This window comes from Brachyistius frenatus, unplaced genomic scaffold, assembly GCF_029030835.1.
Source record: "Brachyistius frenatus isolate BFR_SWC_R1_liver_20210118 unplaced genomic scaffold, ASM2903083v1 Contig_290, whole genome shotgun sequence".
In the NCBI taxonomy this organism is placed as follows: Eukaryota; Metazoa; Chordata; class Actinopteri; family Embiotocidae; genus Brachyistius; species Brachyistius frenatus.
Genome location: NW_027210889.1, coordinates 102,444 through 115,248, shown reverse-complemented (window position 1 = coordinate 115,248; position 12,805 = coordinate 102,444). Strand labels below are relative to the sequence as shown.

Genomic DNA, 12,805 nt, shown 5'->3' with positions numbered 1-12,805 from the left:
TTTAAAAATATTTAATTTATGTTTTAATACTTTCAGATTCTGATGACGAGGGTTTTTGTGAAAAAGAAATCACAGGAATTAAAAATAATTGCAAACTCCTGCAAATATTGTGGAGTTTGCTTAAATTTGCGTTTAATTCTTGTGATTTCCTGGAGAGACTGCTTAGTGTTATCACACATGACCCTCTGTTCATGTAAGAACACAGTGAGTCTGATTCTGCTTCCTGCGTTGTAACCGGGTCAGGAGGGAGCAGCGAGGTCCGCCTCACATTTAACAACTCAACTTTTCAAGCAACACTGAAAAGGTCAGTTAGTCAAATGAGATCTGATATGCTCGTCCCCATCTCCTCCTCCCTGCTCATTTATTTTACTTAGAGCACAGTGACACACTTCACACATCTACAGCTTCTTCAATACAGAACTATGTTTCACAATAACATCACCAACATGTGTAAAAAGGATTCCAGAAGGTTTGTTGTCCTGCTGCTACATGAAGGGAACGAACCTCAGTGTGAGGTCCCAGTTCAACACAATAAAACAAATAAAAGCAACCAATAAATACATCTACTATTTTATAGAAAATAAAATACAGATATAGCTAAAAAAGAAAACTTGCCTAACTCGTGTTCCTGCTGCTGCTGGGTAGTTTTATTGGGATTATTTTGGTGGAAGCTGACGTCCTTATAAAAGCAAACAGGACCTGGATCTGGATGACCTGGACCTGGATGACCTGGACCTGGACCTGGACCTGGATGACATGGACCTGGATGACCTGGACCAGGACGACCTGGAACTGGACGACCTGGACCTGGACCTGGATGACATGGACCTGGATGACCTGGACCAGGATGACCTGGACCTGGACCTGGATGACCTGGACCTGGATGACATGGACCTGGATGATCTAGACCAGGACGACCTGGACCTGGACGACCTGGACCTGGATGACATGGACCTGGATGACATGGACCTGGATGACATGGATCTGGATGACATGGACCTGGATGACATGGACCTGGATGACGTGGATCTGGATGACGTGGACCTGGACGACCTGGACCTGGATGACATGGACCTGGATGACATGGATCTGGATGACGTGGACCTGGATGACCTGGACCTGGATGACCTGGACCTGGATGACGTGGACCTGGATGACCTAGGGTGGCACGGTGGTGCAGTGGTTAGCATTGTCACCTCACAGCAAAAAGGTTCCGGGTTCGAATCCGGTCCTGGGCCTTTCTGTGCGGAGTTTGCATGTTCTCCCTGTGCTTGCGTGGGTTCTCTCCGGGTTCTCCGGCTTCCTCCCATCATCCAAAAACATGCACCTCAGGTCAGGTTACCTGGCGCCGCCTAGTGGCAGCCTGCTGCAGCATCTCCCCCCTGAGAGCCCCCCTGCTGTAGTGAAGACATTTCACCTCGGGGATTAATAAAGTGTATAACATTTTTTTTTTAAAAAAGGACGACCTGGACCTGGACGACGTGGACCTGGATGACGTGGACCTGGATGACCTGGAACAGGACGATCTGGACCTGGACGATCTGGACCTGGACCAGCAGAGCTACCAGAGATGGAGGTTTCCTCTGCAGAGGACAACGATGACAACAGTCCAGACAGCAGCTGAAATGAAGTGTCTGACATTTACGTGCCGGCAGCTTCCATGTTGGAAAGCCGCATCACCAGTGTAGCTGCTCGTACTTCGTTACCACGGCAACCCATGCAGACAGGCTGGTGATGTCTAGACACACCACATCTGGTCTGTTCACTTGTAAATAACACAGACAGCCTGAAAAAGCCTCCGTCGGTCGGAGAGGCCACGTGGAGCGTCTGATCCAACAGGAAGGTGACGTCGGGAAGACGGACCACTTTGGGCTGAAGATGAAGAACAACACTTCAGGTGCTCTGTGACCTCCTGCTGTGAGCAGGAAGATGACACGCTTCTGTTATTCAGCCTGCGGGATGTCAGAACTTGTGGTTGTTCAGAAGACAGACATTTATCCAGAAAGATCCTGCATGTGTATGAAGACCGGTTCATGAATATACACGATGTTTGATGAAGACGGTCTGAGGCTGTGATGTGAAGACTCGTTGAACTCTCAGGTGTAAAACTAAAACCTTTCCGTCTCTGCTCATCATCTTCCAGATGAACCGGAGTCACGTGTGACTGTAGAACGTCTTACTGTTGAATTTTGGGTGATTTATGAACATTTGAATGTCATTTAAAACTGTTTTAGAGAACTGAAGCGGCTGTGATCATTTCAGGTTCACGTCAAACGGACCTGCAGGTGAAAACAACACCTGGGGGAGAGTTTTATTTAGATGGAGTGTTTGTTCTGGGTTCATCTTCATCTTCACACAGACGACATGTGGCAGCCTTATCTTCTGCTCTCTGGTGAACACGGACTGCTTGTTCAGTTGATAGTGAAAAATGACACTAACGGTGTTTCTGCTGCCCCGTGTGGAGGACAGAGGAAACACTCACCTGTGGTTCTTGGTCATTATCAGAGCTGACATCGGTTGCCGTGGTGATGCTTCCTCAGTTGTCACTGCGGTGTGTTCCTTCGTGCTGCAGCAGACACACTTGAAATGTCCCACCTGACCTCCACTCTGGTCAGATGCTCCTGTTACAACTAAGAAGTACTTGATGATGGAGACAGAGAGAAGCAGTGACCTACTGTGTGTGTGTTTGTGTGCACGTGTGTGTTTGTGTGCACGTGTGTGTTTGTGTGCACGTGTGTGTTTGTGTGCATGTGTGTGAGTTGGACAGATTTGGAGGTGTAAGAAAACAGCTGATCTGCATTTATCAGGATCAGTGAAGCTGTTTCTTCAAACATCACTTTTCCATAACGTCTCTGACAACCTGCCCAGTTGATCAGTTTATCAGTTTATCTGTTTATCTGTTTTTCTGTTTATCTGTTTATCTGTTTATCAGTTTATCTGTTTATCTGTTTATCAGTTTATCTGTTTATCAGTTTATCTATTTATCTGTTTATCAGTTTATCTGTTTATCAGTTTATCTGTTTATCTGTTTTTCTGTTTATCTGCTTATCAGTTTATCTATTTATCTGTTTATCAGTTTATCTGTTTATCAGTTTATCTGTTTATCTGCTTATCAGTTTATCTATTTATCTGTTTATCAGTTTATCTGTTTATTAGTTTATCTGTTTATCTGTTTATCTGTGGAACAGCAAACACACTGTGAAGCGGTAGTCCAGTTTGTATACCTGCTTATTTACTGCGCTGGGTTTGGGAAAAGCTGTGTTGTATTGTACCACAGAAACATTAAAGGGGAGTGTGGACATGAACCGTCCTCTCTACAGTCTGTGACAACCTGACTCTGCTGCCGTCCCTGAACGCATCGTCTTTCTAAATCTGCCCTGTGGTTACGTCTGTCACCACGACATCGAAGGTCGATCAACGAGCTCCGAGACGCCGTGCACTCAAAAGAAGGATATGAAGAAGTAACTGGTCCAAGTTGAATCTCTTGATCATCATCAGCTCCTGAGTTCCACACGTCTGTGATGGTTGACTCACCTAAAACCTGATCAGAGAGCAAACATCAAAGTTTGTGATACATGATTTGGGATGATTGTGTTGTTGAGTGAGAAACGTGTGCTGCGAGCGGCGTGTTGTCATGTTGGAGAAGCCTGTTGCCATGGCGCCACAGTTTAGGTGGTCCACAGTGAACGTTTCCCATCGGACACCTCAGAAGGTTCCAGTAGAAATGGAGTTGACAGTCTGACAACCTGCTAAAAAAACCTGCTAATTTAGCAAAAAAAAACAGCTAACAATGAGATCACTTCACTAAAAAACAGATCAGATCAAGTTAACAGCGCACAACGCTAACAACTGGCTAATGAAGCTGAGAAGCAGCTGATTTAGCTAAAAGTAGCACGTCAGTCATTTCTGTTGGGAAGACAGTCAGTGAATCAACTCTGCAGGTTTCCAGACGGTGAACACGCCGACGTGCTGCTTCTCTTCCTGGTTCAGACGGTAACACTAACGTACGAGACGTGATCGGACCCGTCAGTACAGACTTGTCCTGGGATGTAATGTGGCCTTTCGCTGCGTCAGAGGTGGATCGTTCATGTTGGAGGATAAATGTCAGCAGCTGACAGCATTTCAACAATTCACTACTTCAACCAAACACCAGACTGATGTGATCGTCTCTCTGAGGATGACGGGGTCATCGTAGAGACACAGGAGGTGGATCATCAGTGATGTGGGCGGGGCCTCTACTGCTGACTTTACTACTCAGTGCTGTTCATCTGTATACAGTACATATGAGTAAATATGGCAGTGGTCATTCTTTTCTTAATGAATATAGTTTTTACTCATGAGGAAGAGGAGGGAGGGCGAGTCCCTGCAGCAAATGATCGTATAAAGAAATCCCCGACGCGATGTCGTAACCTCGTCATGAAGCGAGGGTTCACAGCAGTTTGACCTCTGAACTTTTAAACACATTGAGCTCAATATTTGAACATCTGACATCGTGACATTATTCTGTAAACATGACAGAAAATACAGAAGTCAGAGTGCTTTGATTTGAGATGTATTTAATCTGTTTACTGGTTGTATTATCCATTACAAGTGTCTAACGTGGAAGTCAGTGAATTTGAGTGATATCTGATATAAAGCTGACACTATTTTGATGGATGAGTCCTCGCCTCCTCTCAGGAGGAGCTCTGCTCCTCTCAGGGGGAGAAGTGGGAATATTTACTTTACATGAAAGTGTTATGACTTCACAGAAAACAGGAAGATGTTCCCATGACTTCTTTTAAATGAGATTTATCTGGGTTTCTGTAGCCCAGTTACCATGTTTACGTCCACAGAAAGTGGGTTAGTGAGTGGCTGCTTCTCTTCATGTTCCCTCTGAATGCCTAACGGGACGGACGGACGGACGGACGGACGGACGGACAGACAGACAGACAGACAGACAGACAGACGGACAGACGGACAGACAGACGGACAGACGGACAGACGGACAGATGGACAGACAGACAGACTGCGGTCAGAGCTTCCTAATCTGAGAGAACAGCTCGATGACATGGCGTCTCTGTGTCCCTGCTGCTCTGTGATACAGAGACTCATTCATAGTGAAGTCGTGGATCACTGAAAGTTTCAGGGAAAGTTCTCTTTAAAAAGTGTCTCAAGTCAAGATGCAGCTTCTGCTCCTCGTTTATGGTTTATTCATAATGAGACTTCATACTCTCAAGGACCAGGGACCGGACCATTTGACGTGTGTGTGTGTGTGTGTGTGTGTGTGTGTGTGTGTGTGTGTGTGTGTGTGTGTGTGTGTGTGTGTGTGTGTGTGTGTGTGTGTGTGTGTGTGTGTGTGTGTGTGTGTGTGTGTGTGTGTGTGTGAGAGAGAGAGAGAGAGAGAGACAGAGACAGAGAGAGAGTCAACTGGACAGGCGGTGTGGATGCTGTTGGCTGCCTTCAGACGGTTCGTCTGTTCTGATGGAAAAGGGTGGCTGGGTTTGTACTTGTCTCTCTCACACACACACACACACACACACACACACACACACACACACACACACACACACACACACACACACACACACACACACAGCTGCTCGGTGGCTGACATTCTCCTTTTTTCACCTCTAATTGGTCCTCTGGGAGTTGTCAGAGGTCTCAGTGGCTGTCTGCAAAACACACACACACACACACACACACACACACACACACACACACACACACACACACACACACACACACACACACACACACACACACACACACACACACGGGCATGAACGGGATGAAGGAGAGTGAGGAGGAGAGGCTCTGTGATTGTCACCTGAAGGTCAGGTAGATTTATCAGCGGTTGTAAAGATGGAGGAAGAAAGAGGAAGTAGACTGGAGCTGCTCCTCTAAACTGGAGGAGACGGCTGCTTTAATAACACCTCACACACATGTATGACCTCACACACATGTATGACCTCACACACACCTCCTGCTTGAAGAGGTCATAGATCAGGGGTGTCAAACTCATTTTAGTGAAGGGGCCACATACTGCCCACTTTGATCTCAAGTGGGCCAGACCAGTAAAATCATAGCATAATAACGCATTCATAACGACAATACTTCTCTATGTTTAAATCATTGGTGAAGGTTTTTGGATGATAAATCCTATTTTAAGGTCTTTCTACAATAAACTAGAAACATAAAGACCAAAAACTCAGAATCAGTCCACTGTTTATCTGCCCTGGCTCTCCTCTACAGATTCCCTAACAGCGAGCGCTGCTGCCTCCGGAGCAGAAATCACATTTACGCTGTTTTTGAAGCAATTACTGGATTGATTAAAAAAAAAAAACTTACAAAATGTTTGTACTCATAAACCTCCATATTCTCATAGAAATGGAATTTATGTCTTTCTGTAATTTTCACACTTAGCAAAGTCATCCGGGCCGTATGTTTGACACCCCTACCATAGAAGCAGAGCTGCACGGTGCTGCTGCAGGTGATTCACATACCTTCATTATCAAATGAAAACTGCAGACGTCGAGGAAACACACATCATGTGACACTTTAGAACAGAGGTCTTCAACAGGGGGTCGGTGACCCCTTGGGGGTCCGTAGAGGTACTGACGTACTGCAGGGGGTTGTGACATTTTTGGTTGATTAGACAATTGTTCATATTTTTTCCCCCAATTTTTTCCCCACAAATTTAAATGTCTTTAAATAGACATCAACATGAATCCAACATGTCGTAGCGGATGGATGAATGGAGGCAGAAGATGTTATCTTTCAGTCAGAAATGCACATTCAGCAGGAGACCAGCCCAGACCTGTCCCTCCAATCCTGGACCTGTCCCTCCAAGCCTGGACCTGTCCCTCCAAGCCTAGACCTGTCCCTCCATTCCTGGACCTGTCCCTCCATTCCTGGACCTGTCCCTCCAGGGCTGGATCTGTCCCTCCAAGCCTGGACCTGTCCCTCCAATCCTGGACCTGTCCCTCCAAGCCTGGACCTGTCCCTCCAGGGCTGGATCTGTCCTCAAAGGCTGGACCTGTCCCTCCAGGGCTGGATCTGTCCCTCAAAGGCTGGACATGTCCCTCCAAGCCTGGACCTGTCCCTCCAGGGCTGGATCTGTTCCTCCAAGCCTGGACCTGGACCTGTCCCTCCATTCCTGGACCTGTCCCTCCAGGGCTGGATCTGTCCCTCCAAGCCCGGACCTGTCCCTCCATTCCTGGACCTGTCCCTTCAAGCCCGGACCTGTCCCTCCAATCCTGGACCTGTCCCTCCATTCCTGGACCTGTCCCTTTAAGCCCAGACCTGTCCCTCCATTCCTGGACCTGTCCTATTTTATACAGTATCTATCGTCGGGGTCCCTGCTCCATCTCTTTATCAGTTTGGGGGTCCTTGGTCTGAAAAACGTTGAAGACCCTGATTTAGACAACGATGTCCATGAAGCAGAGGGACTCCTGTCTGTTGATGGGTCGGAGGACGTCTTTGTGAGTTGCCGGGTCTTCTTCTCCTCCTCTTCCTCTTCATCTTCCTCCTCCTCCTCTTTCTCCCCTCCCCCCTCCTCCTGTCGTCTCAGACTGACTCATCGGTCTCTGTGATCTGTTAACCCTCTGAACCCTTTGAGCAGACGGAGCTGAAGATCAGCAGCTGATTCATTTGAATAATGTTTCTGTCAACATGTTGAACATGTCTGGACATCATCCAGTGAAAACCTCCCGTCCTGTAACCAGTCTGATTGTTTTCTGATGAGCAGACTGTCTGTCTGTCTGGAGAGACGGGCTGTGTTGGTCGGTCCTGGAGGTCCGGTGGTCCGCGACTCGGCCGGACTTTTCTCTGTTCTCAGCTGAGACGGACGGCGGAGCTGCAGATGGTGTCTTTGGTTTAAAGAACGGGAACATCTGTTGATGATTGACAGGAACATTTAGTAAAAGGTTCTGTGTGTTCTGGTCCGATCTCTGGCTGCTCCTGGTTGTCGGCTGCGTGTCGCCTACATCATGAAGCTGCCGTGTAACCTTCCACTCAGAAACACACTCACTGATACCAACACAGTGATCAGTATTTAAAGGAACCCGTTATAACAGCAGCTCTTCTGCGGTTAGAAGTTACGTGAAGGACTGATGATATTTTAAGACACATTCATGCATAAATATAAAAACTTCTGAAGAGTTCATAAGCTTTCAAGCACTGCTGTGAAAGAATACGGGACAAGAATGTGCTGAATTCACAGTTTCCTTTATTGATAGTTTAAACTTCATAAAACTGGAGTCTCACAATTGAAAACCAGACATGAATATCTGAGGAGTTCATATCAGGTCCAGACCTGGATGGAGAAATGACAGACGGGTCACAGAGGCAGGAAGTGAAGGCTGTCCTTGGAGCAGATTTACACACAACCAGCATACAGGAGGAGGACATGTTACATGTTACATGTTACAGGTGTTGGTGTCACTGTGAGTTACTGTGTTCAACACCAGGACAACAGCTGATGGGGGACGTGGTGTTGAACTCAGAGGTTTGTTCAGATGAACTGGTTCAGGACCAGTTTGAAGAGCAACGCCTCACTTAGATCAAATAGAAACTGTTGTCATGGATGACTTCACTCTTTCTGACAGTGCAGAGTCTGTGTGTATTTGAACTGGTGGCTTCGCTGTGACTCAGGACGTGAGGACTGAATCAGCGCCGTCCCCCTGACTGCTGCTCAGTGCTGCATCCTAGTGTTCAAACTGTGAACTGACTCCATTATCCTTTGACTCAGTCTCTGCAGTCCGTGCATGTTCAGTATTCACTTCATTAGTCACCGATTGGATCACGATCATGTCTGATCTGTCAGATAAGCTCCGCCCCCTCTCTTCATTGTCCAAATGTCTCCTTGTATCACTGAATGGGGCGGAGATGTGGTGTTTGTGCTGTGGCGCAGGGATCTGGGTTGTGTTAAAAGTGGTTCAGATGAAGAAGATGATGTGTGTGTTGCAGCTGCAGAGCTCTGAGTGGGAAGATAAAAGCACATTTCCTTTCTCTGCTGTAATTGCTGCGTAAGCGTTCTTTCCACATCCTTCACTGGGAATGTGAGTGGATTTATTGATCCGCTGCAGTTTTTAACTGCACAAAGGCAATTTTAGGAACGTGTTGTTGTTTTTTTTAAAGTCGCTGGTCAAAATGATTTTAGAGAAAAAACCTTTATTTAAAGGCAGAAGCATTAGATGCTGTGCTGTGTGCTGTAGCCATCGCTACAGGCCGTCCCGACATCATCATCACACTGCAGACAGCAGCACCGACATGGTGGGTTCCCACCTGTGAACATACCAGAAGTCTATTGAGGTAAATCCTCCCTTCTCTCAGCTTGAAATGCTTCCGTGTGGAGATTTAAAGCTTCAGCTGTGAAGCGGAGATGAAAGAGGAGAGCCGCGCTGTAAACGAGGTTTAAACCGTTCTGCCTGGTTGAACTGAAAAGGATTAAATCAGAGAAAATCACATGCCACTGTTAAACCTGAGGAGGAAACTCTGACCGCTGGACTGAATCCAGAGCTAATGAAACAGAACAATTCACTGAATGTCAACAGTTCAGATTCTGTCCGTCACCATCTTGATAGGTCGGAGTGGTTTGGAGCAGGAAGTGACCATATTTGGACGAGCTGGGGGAGGAGCCAGCGGTGGATCTGACCGATCTGATCGGAAACCATGACGATACTACGTCCCGCCCACCGATAGCCGTAACCTGACTGCACCACAGACCTGTCAATCAAACAGACACGCCCCCAAAAACAGGTCTTCTTGAATCTTCTTTTCTAATGAATGAGGGATTATTTTCCACCATTCAGACGTCCAACAGATAAAGAGCAGATGTAATATTCACTCTGCTTTATCTGCTTCTTTAGCTTCACTATGCTCAGCAGCTACACCAAAACCAAGACAAGGAGACACGCTAAAAGGCTGCAGTCATAATTCATCACTTTATTCATATGACCCACCGTTGGAGTGGAAATGACCCGTTAGAGCAGCTTTGAATAAAAAGGTAGAAGTGAAGGAGTTCAGTATCCATCCATCATCACATGTAACATGAATGAGAGCACATCCATCATGAATAATTCACTCCTCACTGTATCAACCCACATCCTGATGAAAGGCATCTTCAAGTCACAGCCTTCGTCCTCCAGATGGAGAAGATTGGAGTCCACTTATCTTTCCTATTCGTCAACCTTGTTTCCTCCTGTGCTGCAGCGTGTCGCCCGTCGTTACAACCTCTCTGCGTCCGTTTCACTGCACTCTGCCTTTGTTGTGTTAATGTGAACTGATGCGCCTGGCTGGGCTGCTTTTTGTTCGACATCTCTGTGCTGCTAATAACTGTACGTCCGGGTGATGAGAGAGAAGAGTGCATTAATGCACTGCCCTCTGTATGCCTGCAGAAATAAATGTTTGTTTATGGAGAGACGACCGTAGTAACGAGGAGAGTGTTCATTGTGTCAGAGAACAGACGACACGTGGACCGGTACGTTCCTTCATGAGAACTCTTTCAGGTGAGTGAGTTGATAGTTTTAAAGGATGTTAAAGTGCTCGAATAGTTTGATTTACTGTTTGAAGAGCTGGGATCAAATTATACATCATGACCACAGACTGTTTCTAAAAGTGTTCGTAGCTTCAGGTCTGTAAAATGGTTCTGATCCAGAAGTGTCTTCAGCTGCAATACCAGCGAGTGCCACTAGAGGTCGGCTCCAAAAAGCCTCCGGCTCCATAGACTCCCATTCAACTTCTGTCATCAAATACTCCCCCAGCTCGTCCAAATATGGTCACTTCCTGCTCCAAACCGCTCCGAACTAGCAAGATGGTGACGGACAGAATCTGAACTGGAGGATTCATAATGTTCACAAACCAACGATGACATCACTGATGGTTGATGACATCACTGATGGTTGATGGTTGATCATGATGCATATTTAATTTGCAGCTGAAACAATACTGTTCCTGGTGGGCTTTTAATTTGGTAGTTTGCAGGAAGTGTTCTGCTGACAGTGAAAGCAGTATTTCAGTGCAGGACCTCCTGTAGCAGGTGATGCATGTCACTCAAGAACGCTGCAGAGTTGATGAATGAACTGTAGCTGCTGACAATGAAGGAGGAGCTCTTTGTTTCTGGACTGATTAAACATGTTCCAGTGTTCATGGACTGATCTGGTTCTGTCTGCTTCTCCAGAACCTCCTCCGTCCAGTGGAACCTGCAGGACTATGAGGGATCGACCCTCCTCCCAGTCTGAGAAGGTAGAACATCTGTGACTGTGCATCCTGCGTCTCCTCCACGATGAGGACTCTCTGTCTGGGTGTTGTGTGGCTCTGTCTCGGCCTGTCCCTGGACGCCGTGTCTCTGAGTGGACGGAGGACGGACGCAGCGGACAGATGGGGACGAGCAGCAGGGATCAGCGGGGAGAAGCTGAGGAGAGTGAGGCGAGGCTGGATGTGGAACCAGTTCTTCCTGCAGGAGGAGTACACCGGCAGCGACTACCAGTACATCGGGAAGGTAAGACCCATCTGCCCTCCTCTGTGTGTCTTCAGTCCGTCGTCTTAAATAAAACACACTGATTAGTGGGAAACACTCATCAGACACGTCTGTCCTCTCCTAAATGTGTGCTTTATTTATATGAATTTATGCTGAATTTATGCTGAAGTTAATCAGTCTTTACTGTGTCTGCACAGTGAATGACTGCTGATCAGTGTTCAGAAACCATGAACCAGTTCAGATCAGTTTCATCTGAAAATGTACAAAAACAAGGAGCTGCTCTCTTTTAGGTCTCCGTTTCCAACCAGAGAAAAACAATGCACTGAATATTTGAAGTGAGATGATGTAACCTTTGAACGAACAACACAATCTCTGTGGTGCACATCAAGAGTTAGAGTCATAAGAAATGTAAAAGACTTGTTCAGTTCAGTGAAGTCGGGCTGGATGCCCTGCAGTGTCTGAGTGTGATGTGAGGGAACCTGGAGGAGATGCTGTTGCTGAGGAACCGACACCACTAAGATTTATCCTCTAGATCCTCTCTGCATCCTGCACCTTTAACATCTGCAGCATCCTGCACACATCACCTGGAGGAAACAGGAAGGAAGGAAGGAGGGAGAGAAGGAAGGAAGGAAGGAAATAGAAAAGGAAGGAAGGAGGTAGAAAACGAAAGAAGGAAGGAAGGAAGGAGGTACAAAAGGAAGGAAAGAAGGAAGAAGGTAGAAAAAGAAGGAAGGAAGGATGTAGCAAAGGAAGGAAGAAAGAAATAACGACTAATGTATGATCACATGAAGTTTCCAGTCATGTGAGTGTGTTGGTGTTGGAGGAGGCTGAGCTCACAGGAAGCTGACATGGAAGAACATACTTCAGAGAACTGGGTTTCTCCGCTCGCTCAGCACAACAAATAATGGAAGCTGTAAAAGTGTTTCAGTGAGATATTTTTGTCCTGCAAACTGTGAACGCTTCTGTTGGCACATTCAGGACAGACAGCAGAGAGGCTGACAGCAAAGACAAAGACCGAGAACACATCAGGAGGGAGGAAATGCTTCTCTCTTCTCTACAAACATAACAAGGAGGTGGAGGAGGTGCTAGAACACCACAATATATCATATTATCATGTCAGAACATCATATCATCATACCAGAAACTCATTATATCATCATATCATCATACCAGAAACTCATTATATAATCATATCATCATACCAGAAACTCATTATATCATCATATCATCATATCATCATACCAGAACATCCTTATATCATCATATCATCATATTATCATATCATCATATCATCATACCAGAACATCCTTATATCATCATATCATCATATTATCATACCATCATACC

The 12,805-nt window shown here is 46.3% G+C and overlaps 1 protein-coding gene across 1 annotated transcript in view; it reads left to right on the top strand.

Annotated features, from left to right (window-relative positions):
* The window catches only part of LOC138635081 (cadherin-6-like), a 71,777-nt gene that overhangs the window by 17,037 nt on the left and 41,935 nt on the right, over positions 1-12,805 (top strand). The window contains exon 2 of the mRNA XM_069722393.1: positions 11,159-11,479. Coding sequence (XP_069578494.1) covers positions 11,264-11,479 — 216 coding nt within the window. The 5' untranslated portion in view covers positions 11,159-11,263. The remainder of the gene's footprint in view (positions 1-11,158; positions 11,480-12,805) is intronic.